This window comes from Camellia sinensis, chromosome 2 (assembly GCF_055761805.1).
Source record: "Camellia sinensis isolate YWXY chromosome 2, ASM5576180v1, whole genome shotgun sequence".
NCBI classification, from domain to species: domain Eukaryota; kingdom Viridiplantae; phylum Streptophyta; class Magnoliopsida; order Ericales; family Theaceae; genus Camellia; species Camellia sinensis.
Window position 1 is genome coordinate 223,238,634 of NC_138962.1, and position 16,220 is coordinate 223,254,853.

Genomic DNA, 16,220 nt, shown 5'->3' on the forward strand with positions numbered 1-16,220 from the left:
GGCTGTTGTTGTGGGAGACAGGCCACGAAGAAGGGGCAGCCACCAGATATATATTATTAGCCCAAGGAAAATGTAAATCAGATGCTGAAGACGTTTTATGTCCCATCCTAGTTGGCCGGGAGGCGTGGGACCTTGTTCTACCAGTTGACTGAGCAGCCCCTCTGGAGAGAAGACCAGATTCATAAGGAAGATCCTTACAAAGATGCCACCGAACTGGTCATTACTATTCACCGAAGGTTAAGGCTTTCTTAGAGAATGCGGGATACAACTTCAGGCAGCTTTCATTTTTTTTAATATAATGGTAAGCCGGGTCAATCTGCTATTCAGTTAAAAAACCTTGAATTATGCTTTCTTAACTTCCGAACTGAAATTCGTATAAAAGTCGATGGATGCGGCATGGTTACCATAGCTCATGCATTTATTTCAATCTCCTCAGTTAAAAAACCTTGAATTATGCTTTCTTAACTTCCGAATTGAAATTCGTATAAAAGTCAATGGATGCGGCGTGGTTACCATAGCTCATGCATTTATTTCAATCTCTGGAAAAGAGTTTTGGGGTTTCGGAGTGTTAAAAAAAAAAAAAAACACAAAAAAATGGTTGTCATATTGAGAACGGCCCTACAGATATGGACCTGACGAGCATCGGCCGGCCCGTAATCCATCCACCGACAAGAGTGGGAGGTAAACCTGTAACCTGCTTCCAACAATTCTTCCACCTGTAACCTGTAACCTGCTTCCAGCAATTCTTCAAAGCCCAACTCCTACCTTAGGATGGGCGGGACGGCAAATAACCCCATCAGGGACAGCCTACTGGACTAGACCAACTTCCAACCACTTTAATACCCTCACTTGAGTGATAGGCTTGTGTTACCAAGCCCGGCGATGTTAACCTGTTTGGTGGCTCTTTAAATGGAACAAAACTATGTTCTAATATTTCAATGTGGGAATAGAACAAGTTAAGATGTCAACTGCTCTCCAATCTCTCTTTCAACTTACTCTTGTGCACGTGCAGTTCCTAAAGCAATCTTGACACGTGTGTTCTAGGTCAATGGCTTGCTAAATTCATCTGAGAGATGGAGGAAGTCATAAAGAGAACCATTTTTATGGAACTCATATACCAGCAGGTGCTATCCATGCTCTGAACAATAACCAACAAGCTCTGTTATATTTGGATGCCGCAACTGGGATGCGTCTGAAACTATATCCATAAAATCTTCAGACAAGTGATTTGGAAGAGCAGATGAATTTATTTTCTTCACAGCAAGAACCTATAATATCATCAAAAGACATAAAAGGTGAAATCATTAAACAAATGATTTGACCGCTGGGTGAAAAATGAGGAAAGGTCAAAGAAACCCAAAAAAATGGTTCATTCAAACTGTTTTTGTTCAGATGCCCATCGGGAATTATGGACAATAAAGAAACAAGGGAAGGGGCATTGTACAGTATTATGGAAGCCACTCTGGTGAATTTATTTTTCATTTGAAAATCTCCATACATAATTATGACTGGAAGTGTAATAGAATAGAAGATGTAGAAATTCAAGAACAAAAATCATGTGCCTCATATTCCATTCTTTCAAAAACTTATTCAAGAACAAAAATGCTTAAAATGTCTCTCCTGATTGAGATGTTCTAAGAGAAGGAGGGGCAAAATAGCTAGCCTGATGGTTGTTGGAGAAGTGAAAATGAGAGGAGACTAGCTAAATTGACTGAAGATGTTCATTTAGTTAGTTTATTCGATATGTTATTAGTAACTGCTGTCCGGTTTTTTAATGAAAAATGTCACGTGGTATCAACAATTTTTTTTTTTTTACTTTGACTCCTTAAACATTACATTAAACTTTTCTACTCTAAATGTCTCTCCTGATTGAGATGTTCTAAGAAGAAGACGAGAGGCAAAATAATCAGCATCATGGCTAGAGAAACAAATTGAGAGGAGACTAGCTGAAGCGATTAAAGATGTTCATTTAGTTAGTCTATTGGAGATGTTCTTAGCAACTGTTGCCTAGTTTTCTAACAAAAAATGCCACATGGTATCAACACTTCTACTTTGAATCCTTAAGCATTACACTTTCCTACTTTGACCTTTCAAGTGCTACAAATTTTTTTTTTTCATTTGACCTTTCAAGTATCACATGACATTTTATGTTAAAGAATTTGATGATGACTATCAACTGGACCACATTGACAAAAATTCAATAGTTCAAGGAAAATAAAAATAAAAAAAATCTAAAACCTTGATGCTTTTGTGTGCAAACTGTAATTTATCCAACTTTATACCTTTGTCCATGAGTATGGGTTCAATACAAATGTTGGAATGTGCCCATTGGAATTTCCAGAGTCAAAAGCTAATGGACCTACACATTGATGAAAAATATATATATATTAAGTTCTTCTTAGAAAAGTCACATTGTCACATAGCATTTTTATTAGGGAAAAAAAAAATCAGAAAATATTTTTTTATGGTTCGCTGCAACCTCGAAACCAATACATCAGTGGTGGTCTTAGTTGTGGTCGTTAGGTGGAGGAACATGTAGTGATGGGGAAAGTGGTGGTGGTAGGGGTGGTAGCTGTGACAATAATGTGATAGCACTGACGAGACTTTAATTTAGAAAATATTTTTCACATTTTTAAAGTGAAAAAGATTTTTCACCTCAACAAATCTTGTTTTTTGTTGATCATAGAAATTGTTTTGTATTGACTTCATTTTCTGTAGTACCAAACACTAGAAATGCAGAAATATTTTTTACCGAACCAAATGAAGCAATACATCAAAGCAACGATTAAGTACACTCATATGTAACGATTACATGCAAAGTTGTTAAAACTGGGATCCTAGGTGGGATCGTTGGAAGGGTTCCGTAGATTGGATATTAAAATTGGATCGAAAATCCTAATATTTTACTTTTAATGCAAAATAAAATTAAAAAAAAATTATTGTTAATGATAATCTATGTTACATAATTTTAAATCATTAAATGATAAATTTGACATAATGCATCTTCTAAATTAACATATATTATAGATGTCTGAAAAATGCGTTTGTAGTCAATTTTTTTATATATTGATATAAACACACACACACACACACACACACACATATATATAACAAAATAAATAATAAGAAAAAAATTTGGTAAAATCAGGATCGTAGTAAATTGAAATCGTAGATCATACTAAATTTAAAATCCAACTATGATTCACATCGTTTAACGCAATTAAAATCTTAAAATCATACGATGCAGATTAAAATTCGAATAGTTATGATTATATGAGTTGAAAAACTCAGTTCACATTTCTTCTTAAAACCCAAATATTAAAAAGAGAGAAACTAGAGCCTTATAATCAGCTCAAATGGGACAATTCCACAGGTGATGTCAGACACATTTAGGTGATGTGAGACACATTTCAACACACCTCTTAGACCACAACATACAATAGCCGAACAAACGGCACACCAATCACATACCCAACCAAGCTTTGATACCAAGTTGAAAAGTATAGCTCACATTTTTTCTTAAAATCCGGGTATTAAGAAGAGAGAAATTAGAGCCTTATAACCAGTACAAATGGGACAATTTCAAACGATGTGGGACACGTTCTAACAATATGTACCTGTTTCATATATGAGGCCAGAAAGAGCAGAACAACCAGGACCTCCAGTAAGCCAAAGCATTAATGGGTCATCACTTGGATTCCTCTCTGACTCAATGAAGTAGTAAAATAGCTGCACATCTTCTGATTCTCCTACACCAATGTATCTTCATATCCAATCACAAAAATAAATAAAAATAAATCTTCAAATGAAAAACAAAACAAAGTGCTTCTTGATGCAAACAACTATATACATATCTATACAGCTTAAATTTCATTATGCACCCTTATATTTTATATCTAATTTGATTTTGCCCATTGACTTTGAAATTGTCTCAATTTCCACCTCACACTTCGAGTCATGTTGTAATCAGACCCATTTTTGTGACGTTATTGTTTCGAAAACTAATGAAGAACAATGATGTGATAATATTAACTACACTTAGCACTCTTGCTTTTTTTTTTTAATCAAAATCTCCCTTTAATTCCTTTGTCTAAATTTTCAAATCACGTTATATAATTATAACGTGACTTGAAATTTAGATAGTTGATTGGGACAATTAAAAAGTTAAGGGACAAAGCAAGACTCGATGTAAATTACAAGTATGCAAATTGTAATTTTGTCCCATCTATATGTATGGAGAGAGAGAGAGAGAGAGAGAGAGAGAGAGAGAGAGAGAGAGAGAGAGAGAGAGAGAGAGAGAGAGAGCTCACCCAGTTTCAAGTTTGAAGGGAAGCATACCAAGAAAGCCAGGTAGAGACTTGATGAGTGATTTTGACACAACAGTGTTGCACAGACCCATTAACACAAGTACACACAACCACATGATCTTACCCATCTACTTCCTGAACTTGATCACAGCTTTCAACCTTTGACAGTCAGCACCACAAATGAAAGCTCCCAAAATTGCAAGGACTGAGGGCAATCACTTTCCTCCATTATATCTACTGATATCTCATTTTCACTCCATGCCTGGGCCAACCGACCAAGCAGATTGAATTTGGACATGTTTATGAGTTAATTACACTTAGCTTCCCTATATTTTCACCATAATTTTATTTTGAGTTCTTCACTTTTAATTGTGACAATAATTTTTTCACACTTTAAGTCAAGTGTCCATCTATCACTAATGAGATTGACTAAAATTAAAAAGGGAAAGGGACTAAAGTGAGATTTTAGTAAAAGTGTAATGACTAAAATGATATTTTGATAAAAATACAGTGGTGCTATAAAATTCGGGCGAGATAATCAATGTTTTTCAATTTTGTATTTATTGCTGATGCATATTCAATTATTGGAATCCCGGGACAGCAATATCATGATCCACGAGTTCACACATTTTTAACTAACTCCCTCCTCTCAAATAAATAAAATAAGAGAAATGCTACAATGTGTCTAAAAAAGATCAGAGATAGATTAGGCCCTTTTTTAATTATAAAACTTTACGTTAGAGTTTCATAATCAATTAGAATTGGCAGCTGTTTCACGAGTTTGGTGATCACTTCATATCCAGAAATGATTTATTAATGTAGAAGTGAGATTATTACACCATACCATAGCTGTGGGTTGCGATGAGAGATAGATCGTGAAGGTGTTTGGTGGTGGTGATTGTTTGGTAATATCTCGTTGTTGCTTATCATGGGGAAAGCAAAAAAAAAAAAAAAAATTGGTGTTGTGACTAATATGCATCCCTTTACATTGAATTTCTGACTCAGTTACTGATTATTTTGCTATAATTCACCGAAAATTAAGGTAGGTGGACTTGGAATAATGCCTAAATGAAAGGCTGGGTGGAAAGTCATTATTGGTCCAGTTTACCCAAAATAAATTATGAAAAATTATGTTTCAGTTAGACAACGAAACAATAATTTTATTTTTTATGATGGGTCTGGTCTAGTCTTTTGTATGGTATAAGTTATTTTTTATTTTTTTATGTTTAGTGCAAATCTTTTTTGTATGCCAAACTTGTATAAAAAAAAAAATTCGCCCATAATATAATTATTTTAAAATTGTCCCACTTATTTATAATTTTCCCAATAAATTAAGGGAAGTACATAACAATGATTGTTTAAGTCTACAAGCTTTTGATAAGCCAACAAATGAAGCATGTAACTCGTGGGCGGTATGTTATATATATATATATATATATTATTTATTGTATAATAGCATAAATAATGTCACTCATGTTGTCAAGTATTTTATCCTTATTTTTTTCTTCTTTAATTTTTGTGTTGGTTGTGACCACTTTGTTAGCCAAACCAATACTATATTAACATTTTTATTTTTAATTGTCTAATGTGTATCATGAGTTGTTGAAGGTAAAGATGACGTGGCAGTAATTCATTGGATGCCCTAAAATAAATTCATGTGAAAATGTGACCAAATAGAATATCTTTAATGGTTGAATAATTATTGTTAGATTTAGCAACGAAAAATGATAAAATGATATATATTTTATCAATGTTGTTCTAATAGTATAAATGTTATTTTTCATATTTTTCTCACAAGATGCCAAATTGAATATGTGGATCTAACTATTAGAGGTGTAGATACAAAATGACTTTTTCAAAATTTACCCACAGCTGAAGTTTGTGCTAAATTTGGCGTAAGGTGCAATAAAGTAAAATTTTAACAGAATTTATACCCCAAGAATAAACTAATAGTTGAGCTTCACTGATATAATTTTCTAGGTAATTTGTTAAATATTTTTTTTCTAATAACATTATTGTTTTAACAATGATAAGCCCCATTGAAAAAGCTAGTGCACAAATGCTACAAGTTAATTATGATAATGAACCATTGGAAGGAAGAAAATTTGAATACAATTTAGAATCACAAAAGTCCACTAAGAGGATAGTATTGTAATAAGTTCTGGGACATCTCACAAAAACATTAATTGGCTTAAAGAAACAACTAGAGTGGATAGTAATGGATCCACCTTTGGTACATCTCATAACATTCTTTACGCTTGTACTCTTGAGGTGAGTGCCCTGCTCCCTACAATAATTTTCAAAATTTAATTTTAAAATTTTTAATTTTTTAAATAACACACTTTTTATGAAACATACAAAAATTAATTTCATATTTTTGAAAATTGTTTGTGCACAGAATTAAAAAATGATGGCTGTTTTACAACTTTTATTTTTGAACTTTTATGTAAACATGAAAAATAAAAAATAACACAACCAAACATACCTAAGGATCTGCTTGGTTGTATTTTTGTATTCTGTTTTTTGTCTTTATTTTTGGAAAACACATATAAACTTGTTCGGAGAACTTTCTTCAATTTTTAAGAAAATATTAAAGAATTGTTTTTGATTTTTTTCAAAAATTGTTTTCATGTAGAAATGAAAAATGATGAGTGTTTCAAACTTTTTATTATTTTGTTTCTTAAAACACAAAAAATAAAAATGAAGAAAATGAAAATATAACCAAACATACACTTTCCTTCAATTTTTCCTTGAGCGCTTCATAAAGTCAAAAAAGAAAAAATTGAATTTGTGACTTACCAGTACAGTTGCATACGTCAAACGATACCCAGTTTTTGAATACTTGATTGTGTAGCTACATAAAATTGAAAACAAGAAATTTCATTAGACAGATGGCTTTGATTGATCTCTTTGTCAAAAGTTGGTTTTTTTAGTTTTTTTTTATTTTTTTCAGCATATAAAGTGGTAAAACTTTTTTACATAGTGAAATGATAAATGTCTGCCTCTTGATATTTGCAAATTATTTTCTATTAATTGACTTAAAAAGAAGAAGAGGAGATAGTGGAATAACAAAAATAGTAATAATAAAACTGATTTCTCTTGAAATTTGGTAAAAATACAATAAATCCTATCATTTTAGCGTAATTAAACATACCTCCCCTAGACTAACCCATGATTAAAAATTTAATTTAATTTAATTTTAAATTGAAATTGAAAAAATGTTTTTATATACTCACCCTCCAACTTCGCCGTCAACTAGCCATGGCCGCCAGTCACTAACAAAAGTTAAATTTAACAATTTTATCCAATCTTGAGTTCCAGTATTTGGTATAGTTAAATCATGATCACCACTGCAAAAAAACAAGTATTAAAGTTCAATAAAGTGTGTCACACTACTATTATAAGCTCAACTCTAAGAAGTAAATTAATGTGAAGAAGAAAATTATTAGTTAAGCATAGATGTAAATTAAAGGTTCAAAATACCAACTTGTATACAAGAACTTGGAGACCATATGAACTGAGATTCTTATGAACATCAAGTACAGTTTCCACATTCAGTGTGTAATCCAAGTTCTTGTTGCATCTCTTCCAATCTTTAACTGTGCCCTGATAATTAAATTAACCACCATCTCTGAATTAATAAAGTTAATGAAATGTAATCATGTATGAATTTTACAATAAATAAAGCAAAAGTTTAATCATGTATATATTTAATCAGTCAAGTTAATGTAAATAACCCTAGAAATTAAATTCTTTGAAGATCACATACCTCTGTAACATACAAGGCCTGTTGGACACTCTCATCATTTGCCCAAATATAGGAGAGCGCAAAATTGAAATTCTGCATATGTAGATGAATTCATATTATTATTCGGCACATTTCAAGCCCACGAATGGCCTCAAAGAGGGAGAGAGGAAAGAGAAAATTACGTGACACCACATTTCTGGAATTTTGGGAGGTGAGAGAATGAAATTTCCCGATTGCTGCTCTAGTGATCGCCTATCAGTTTCTCCATTTTGATGTGGGGATGCCCAAGTACACTTTGGTTCCAATATATCATTTTTGTTTATATCATGAATCAACTACAAATCAAAAATAAAAATTCTCATCCTTAGTAGGTCTAGAATTTCAAATAATTTTGGTCCTAAAATTGAAATCACCAATGGCTCTCACATTTGCAATCTTTTGAAGGCTTTCAAAGCACTCTGCTTGGTTTGGATCCACATCATAATAATTAGCATTACAAGTTATTTTGGTCTCCTGTAAAACATTTTTTTAAAACAAGAAAACAAATCAAACCTTGCAATGCTACTGTATGAAAGACCATAATTTTCAATCATACAACATTAGGAATGAAAAAGTTACATACCCAAAAAAAGTATTTAGAAAAGTATCTCGGAAATGAAATGTGTAGTGTAAATTTAAATTTAGTATGATGTGGGTCACACCCAAAATATCTAATCCACAAATTTCATTTTCTAGACAGTTTTCAAAATACTTTTTTTTGAGTGCGTAATATTTTTAGCACAAACAATCACCTCATAAAGTTCATCAGATATAAGTCCCATCCGGTGAGAGTATGATATTTTTGAATTTTCATTAATAATTACATCTGTTCGCGGGCACCCAAGAATATAGCCCTAAAAAACCATTTCAAATTAGAATATTATATTAATACGACAATTATTGTGAAGCAGACGTCAAGTATAAATCCCATTGAAACAAAAATTAAAACATTGCATTGAATAGTGATGTACATAACAAATCTATAATGCACAAATTTATTCGACTAAACCCAGCTTATTAAAGTCACTTGAGTTCTAATATTAGGTTACTTACTTTGAGATTCAAGCGTGGCCTCTCCCCAACAGCATTTCCTATATCAAAAATATATGATTAATCAAAACATGAGCTAATGAGAGTTGAATTAGTTACTAATTGTCATTAGCATTAATAATTAATTTAGTTACCCTCTAATATATGTTGAACTACTATTGGAGCAGTTATGCCTGAATAAGAATCAGCCCCAATGAACAACTGATTTTTGAGGTATTTTGGGTGATCAATCAGCCACTGCATTGCAATTCCAAATAAATAGTAAGCACAAGCAGTTAAAAAAAATAAAGGGTAAATTTTTACTATTTAATTTGATGTTTAGAGTTAATACTGTTCAAATTGAAAAAATAATGATTAAAATAAAATTAGAATCAAATTATAAAAGAGAAAAGTATAATTTACCTAAAAACAAATATAACATAGTTGTGTTAATCCAAAGAATGGTTTATAAGGTTTGCTCATTATTTTTTTTCACTTTGCTTTGAAATTCAAGAGAAATTCCAGCTGTAAAAATAAAAAATAATTATCCCTAGAACAAAACAAGGATGAGCTTGACTTTTGTGGATTAGACTTAAGGATGAGCTTAGACTCAAATTTAAAAACTCTTTAGAATCGGTGAGTCATGTAAATAAGTTAAATTTAAACGTATTTCAAAACTGGTTAATTTTTTAAGCTTGGTGATAAATTTATAAAAAAAATCAAATTACTCGAGTTAGATCGATTAAAACTCATTTAATATCAACTCAAAAAATAAAAGAAATTAAATTTAAACACTTCAAGCTTGCTTAGTTTTTAAGCTAAATTTCAATAATTTACTAGTCAACTCGACTGTTGGTCTACCTTAACAAGGAAGGCATATGTCTGTGTAGCTGATTTCGTGTCGGAGGTAGAATATGCACTCAAATTTGTAGCATAAGAGAAACTTGTGCCCACTGGCGCATCAAGAAATAATATGCTCGAAGTCTGAAAAATTAAGCATTTTTAACCATTGAATAAAAATAACAAAAAACTAGTAAGCAAACATTTGTGTAAACTTAATTATTAAAAAAATATTTTGCAAAAGGAGAGTGAGAAACATTGTCTTGAATGAAAGCACCTGAGTCCATGAGTATGGGTAATATTCCAATGTGGGCGTACCTCCCTCATACTCTGTTATGTTGAAAGCTAGTGGACCTACACATTGTCAAACAAAAATTGCAGTTGAGGCCATTCTATGACTTTTTAGGATATACTATGTTAAGTGAAGTGTCACTTTCATCTCCAATTTAAATAATTTGATTCATACATTTCAATTTTGTTATAATGTGATCTCTTCTTACATACTGTTAGGATTTGGAACTCCCCTCCCCCACCCAAAAAAAAAAAAAAATCACGTGCAAAACTAGAGGGATTAAAATGGAATTCAAAATAAATTAAAAAAAGGACTAATAGAAATGGCAAAATTAAAATGAGACAATACTAAATGATTAAGAAAATAAAAAAAAAATATACTTAAAATTTTAAATTTCAGTCTTTGGATATTAAAACAAATATTTCACAACTAAAAATAACTAAAACAATTCTTAGACAAAGTAATTGCAAAAATGAACTTTTCAACAAAATAATTAAGAATATACATAAAATTACAAGGAAAAAATTATTGGGTTTCTCAGAATTTTTTTTTTTTTTGGGGGGGGGGGGGGGGGTTTGTTTTAGAAAACACAAAAAATAAAGCCAAAAAAACAAAAAAATGAAAACGAAGCTACAGGGAATGCAATCAACCTCCCCCATGAACACACACATTTCAGCGTAGAAGATTAAGAGAGAGAGAGAGAAGGAAAACCAAAAAAAAAAAAAAAAGTAGAAGAAGAAGAAGAAGAAGAAGAAGAAGAAGAAGAAGAAGAAGAAGAAGAAGAACAGGGAGTACCAATTTCATAAATAAGTCCATTGAAAGCAGAGCAACCAGGGCCTCCACCGTACCATAGCAAAAGAGGGTCTTCTTTTGGATTCCCTTCCGACTGTAATGTACCTGAAAATCCCCAAATCACCCTTCCTTGTAAATCATTTCAAGCTCAATAACTAAGTTAAAAATTAACAATAAAAATTAGAAGCTAAAATTATTTCTCTCAATTTAATTTTTTTTTTTTTATATAAACTTTTTGAAGTTACTTCAAAACTAAAAATGTGAAAATTATGCTTTTTAATACCTTTTAACTTTCACCTTGCTTCATCACCTTTTAATTGCAAGAATTAAGTCTATAGAGTTCAACCCAAATTTTAATGTAATTCTTCCGCCTTTCCACCATTTAAAAATTGAGTGAAAGTTGAAGTTGAATAGTGTAATTTTTCCTTTTTTTTTTTAACACACTTAAAATGTGTTGGCATAGCTATCTCGTGCAGTGGCGGAGCCACAGTGGAGCCAGGGGGTCACGTGCCCCCTCCCTAGGTTTCGAATTTTTTTTTTTTGGTTGCAAATATAAAGAAAACATATTAGATAAATAAAAAATATAAAATATTATTTAGAGTGAAATAACAATGACATTTTTTAAATTATGAGAATAATAATAGTTGTTTTTTTATTGAAAATAAAGATATTACGATAAGTCATATTATTATCTATGAAAATTTCAATACAATAGTGATGTCTACTATTATTGATATATAATTATAATTAATCTCAATAAAGATATGAAATTTGTTGAATTGTTAGTTACATTTGGCATTTAAGGTTCATCCTCTATGTGTTTCTTTACTATTGATTGGTAATATCATATGTCAATGATGACGTGATATTACTATTATATTGAGCCTTGGTTTGGTTTTTGAGTTGGGACTAAATAAGCACATGAAGACAAAAAAAAAAAAAAAAAAAAAAAAGCAACAAAATCACAAAATGACAAAATACTTAACTTTTGATGCAAAATTACCAAATTGACCCATATATAAACAAAAAGTCAAAAAAGAATCATTTCAAGTGGAGGGCAATTTTGTCATTCCAATGCAAAAAAGTTAAAAAAACCAAACAAGAAAACCAAACAAACAAAAAAGTTTCAGGCTAAAAAAATCAAAAAGTCAAGTTTGCCAAACGGCACCTAATTACTTTATCATTATATAACTTATTTTAAAACTTATATCCATGACTTTTTAGTATTATTATTTATTGTTCATGATATATACTAGTTACAAATAATATATATATATATATATATATTATCTTTCTTGAAGTCAATCGTAAAAATTTATGTGAAATATTTTTGTAAAAATTTTTAATATTATAATTAATAAATGCCCTCTCTGATTTAATTTCTTAACTTTGCCACTAATCTCGCGGCCACTTTCGCTTCATTTTTTTAACAGTGAGTGACAAAAGAGCTACACTAGAACAACAGTCAAATCCTATTGACTTAGTTACAATTAGAAGATTAGAGGCCAAAGCAAGATTTGAACGAAAATTATTAGAAGGTGAAAAGTATAATTTACCCAAAAAAACATATATAAATAGCTCCAATAAACTGCACCAAACTAGTTTTAAGAACTAATTAATCCTATATTTATATGAAAGGATTTCCCAAGGGAGAGAGAGAGAGAGAGAGAGAGAGAGGCACATACCCAGTTTCAAGAGTGAAAGGAAGTTCACCATCAAAGCCTGGTAAGGTCTTGACAATTTGGCCAGAAGACACTACATGTGGAAAGAAAAAGAGCACTAGGAGGAAGAGGAGCAACTGCAAACTCACCCAATTATTTTTCTCTGTAAACTTGACAACATACTTCATTGTTTGGTTATATTGCTTCTCTGCCATTATTTCCAAACAGAAATTTGCTTTGTTGGGACATATATACCATCGCAATGCAATGGTGAGTGTACTAGGGGTAGTGCTATCAACATCTTACTCAAAAGTACTATCTTTTGTTTTTCTTGTGATTTTATTATTCAAATGGCAAGAAAAGTTGGTACAACAAACAATGACAATGGAAATACAGTTGCATACCAAAATCTAGATTGGGTCTTGTCATGACATCATTCAAAAAAACTCAGCTCGTTTGGTTTTAGTTTTCAAAAAACAGTTTTTAAAAAATTTTACTTTTTTATTTTCCATATTTTAATATTTTTAATGAATTTTTTAAATATTTTAAGTATTATTTTTAATTTTTAAACACACCTAACATAAATACACTTAAAAAAGTATAATATTTATAAATTTTTTTTAAAAAAAATACACTAAATACCAAAAAATACAAAAAAAATACGAAAATCATTACATTTTTTGTATTTTTGTGTATATATTAATTTTTTAAAATATTTTTTCACAAATATTTTACTATTTAGATACATCTAAGTAAGATGCATCTAAAAAAGTAAAAAAATTACTTAAAATTTAAAAAATATTCACTAAAAAAAATACAAAAAATAAAAAATTCAATTTTTAAAAAACTGAACTCAAAAAATTGAAACCAAACACACTGAATAATATGAAGATTGGGTCAAGTGGTGATATATAGGCCAATACTATCTTAGGAAAATCTCAAATAAGCGGGGTAGAAGAAAAAAATTACTTACACAAAAAAAAGAAAAAAAACTGCAATCTTAAGGGGAAAATAGCCTGAAAGGTACAAGGATATTATTATTCTTAAAATAAATATGAACCACACTTTATTTTTTCTGTGCACTTTTCTTGAAGCATTGTATTTTTGCCACTACTTAAACCTAAGTTACATTACAAAATTATTAGAACATTTCCATCAAACTAGTTATTTTTATTTTTTTTAGCTAAAATGGTGAGTAAATCACCAAATTTCAGCTCCATTAAATTAGATATTAAGTTACTAGCTTAAGTTTTAGTGGTTTTGGCTTAACAAATGTAGTTAATGGTTTTAATAAGTTAAACATTAAAAATATGTTATTTTTCATATTTTGGAGTTACTTGCGTTGAGTTTATAAAAAAAATAATGTAGAGAATCAAAATTAATTTAAAAATATAATAGAAGTTAAACCAGATTGATGGAACTGCTTCCTATCATCAAATATTTGGATATCATGAGCTTGCTCTCACATGAGTTGTCCTTTTCAAAATTATATATGTTTGTCATCAGTGTTTTCAAATGGATTCATCATCGTTTATCCTAAGAATAGTGCAGCACTTGGATTGAAAACCTTTTGACTGGTTAGTCGTGTCCTTTTACTTTTATTTCGCTGTCGTTCTTTTTCATATGTTTATTGTTAATTGGTAGGTTAAAAACTAGATTAATCCAATAATTTTAACTATATAACTCATTCTATCATCTTTCTCATCTCTTTTGATACCAATAATGCTAAAGAGTGTCATTGAAGGATTGTTTAATATTAACATTAAAGTAAAAAGTATATTAAAAATAGGTAAAAATGTTAAAAATTAATTGGTGTAGGGGAGAAAAAACCTGGTCATAAAATGAGTTCAAATCCACCATTCAGCCAAACATAGGAAAATTGTTCAAGCATTCAGCATGGAAATGGAGGGAGATAGGATCACCAAGCTACTTTGTGGTTGTGTAGTTGGTAATTGACATTCAAGGTTGCATACTATAAGGGTTCAGCTTCCATTCAAACTGCACACCAAAAACGGGGAAAATGATTAAAAAAAGAAAAGGGCAAATTACATTTTGCACTCTTGCACTTTACATCAAATCCTACTTTGGTCCTACACATCAAATTGTGACACTTAACCCCCTGTATTTTTGGTCAAGTGTCACTTTGGCCCTTTTGTTAACCTCATTGTTAACAGAGGTTAGACACATGAATAACATGTGAGTATAAATCACACTTTGCACCCCTGCACTTTACACAAAATCTCACTTTAGTCCCCATACATTAAAATTGTGACACTTAGCTTCCTAAAGAATAACTTCTGTAGGCCTCACTATTAACAAAAGGGCTAATATGACACTTGACCAAAAGTGCAGGAGGTTAAGTGTCATAATTTGATGTGTAGGGACTAAAGTGAGATTTTGTGTAAAGTGTAAGGGTGCAAAGTGTAATTTATCCAAAAGAAAAAGTACAAGTACAAGTAATGACCCACCATTAATTTGGTAATTAACATTCCCATCACGTTTGTTTTTAGAGATAGGATAGAGGGAATTGTTAGTAAAGGAAGTGTTATTGAGGGAATTAAGTAAATTTGTATTTGTTTTGATAATAGTTGTTAGTGTGAGAATTGTTAATTTTTTTTGTATAAAATAATAAAAACAAATAGAAACCATTGGTATTGACTTACCAAAGAAAAAAGAAAAACAAAACCTCACATTGTAAAAAAAAGAAATTGCACTTGGCCAAAGGATCGGATCGGCTGGATGTTTGCATAGACGACCAATTACACCTTAATTCGAACGGACTATTTCTGAATACCATCTTCTCGCCCAGACTCACAGTCTACTGCTCTAGGGCCTTTCACAGTGCAAATGGACTCCTTATCTCAACCTCCATATTGAAAACAAACGTGAGCTTGGTGCTTGTGTTCGGACTAAAAGTCTAATCTGGAGGTCTATCATGAATAACAAACGGCCCCCAAGGTTTTGTGGTCTGAATGTTATTGGCTCATTAATTTGTAATCTCCGAATCATTAGAACCAAATGTGTCTAAAAGAAATGAGAAAGATGTACTTTTACATTTTTTATCCTAAAGGAAAATTAGATTAATCCAATATTATTACTATATAACTTATTCTATCATACAAAAGAGCTCTAAACCAATAACTATATAACTTATTTTATCTTTGTACACACCTTATTTAGTGTAAATGTTGTCACATTTTTTTTTCTTTCTAATAATACTCTTCATGCCACATTTAATAATAGTTAAACAATTTTTCTCATTTATGAAACAGTCCAAAACTACTAAACGATTTTCTTCATTCATTAAACAAGTCAAAAAATTTTAAATACAAAATGAGGAACACAACACCTTTATTCTCACAACTAATGTATATAATTCATCCAACAAAATTGAGAAATGATTGTTATTGTTGGAGAAATGATTGTTATGCCCTAATTGCGGGTGCCTCTATTTACACACCTTAATATATCTCAAGGCAAGCCACTTCTAAAAGCACACCTCTAATAATTTG

The 16,220-nt window shown here is 30.9% G+C and overlaps 1 protein-coding gene and 1 long non-coding RNA gene across 32 annotated transcripts in view; both read right to left on the reverse strand.

Annotated features, from left to right (window-relative positions):
* Positions 1-3,226: 3,226 nt before the first annotated feature.
* Positions 3,227-4,599, reverse strand: LOC145820671 (uncharacterized). Its single transcript, XR_014362675.1, has 2 exons — positions 4,311-4,599; positions 3,227-3,763 (listed from the first exon to the last, which is right to left on the reverse strand). It is a non-coding gene; the product is annotated as an uncharacterized LOC145820671 (long non-coding RNA).
* Positions 4,600-6,279: 1,680 nt separating this feature from the next.
* LOC114314487 (serine carboxypeptidase-like 18) overlaps positions 6,280-16,220 on the reverse strand; it is a 29,871-nt gene continuing 19,930 nt past the window's right edge. For 25 of the 31 annotated variants that reach the window (XM_082917138.1, XM_082917117.1, XM_082917120.1 and 22 more), the window contains 13 exons: positions 11,051-11,152; positions 10,241-10,317; positions 9,985-10,107; positions 9,279-9,381; positions 9,148-9,185; positions 8,847-8,948; positions 8,482-8,568; positions 8,238-8,390; positions 8,077-8,148; positions 7,795-7,913; positions 7,544-7,657; positions 7,107-7,161; positions 6,280-6,587 (listed from right to left, as the gene is read on the reverse strand). In XM_082917138.1, the coding sequence (XP_082773264.1) occupies positions 6,381-6,587; positions 7,107-7,161; positions 7,544-7,657; positions 7,795-7,913; positions 8,077-8,148; positions 8,238-8,390; positions 8,482-8,568; positions 8,847-8,948; positions 9,148-9,185; positions 9,279-9,381; positions 9,985-10,107; positions 10,241-10,317; positions 11,051-11,152 (1,352 nt within the window). In that variant the 3' untranslated portion in view covers positions 6,280-6,380. Of the gene's footprint in view, positions 6,595-7,106; positions 7,162-7,543; positions 7,658-7,794; positions 7,914-8,076; positions 8,149-8,237; positions 8,391-8,481; positions 8,569-8,846; positions 8,949-9,147; positions 9,186-9,278; positions 9,382-9,984; positions 10,108-10,240; positions 10,318-11,050; positions 11,153-16,220 lie in introns of all 31 variants that reach the window. The other 6 variants (XM_082917129.1, XM_082917148.1, XM_082917128.1 and 3 more) reach the window with 5 other exon arrangements.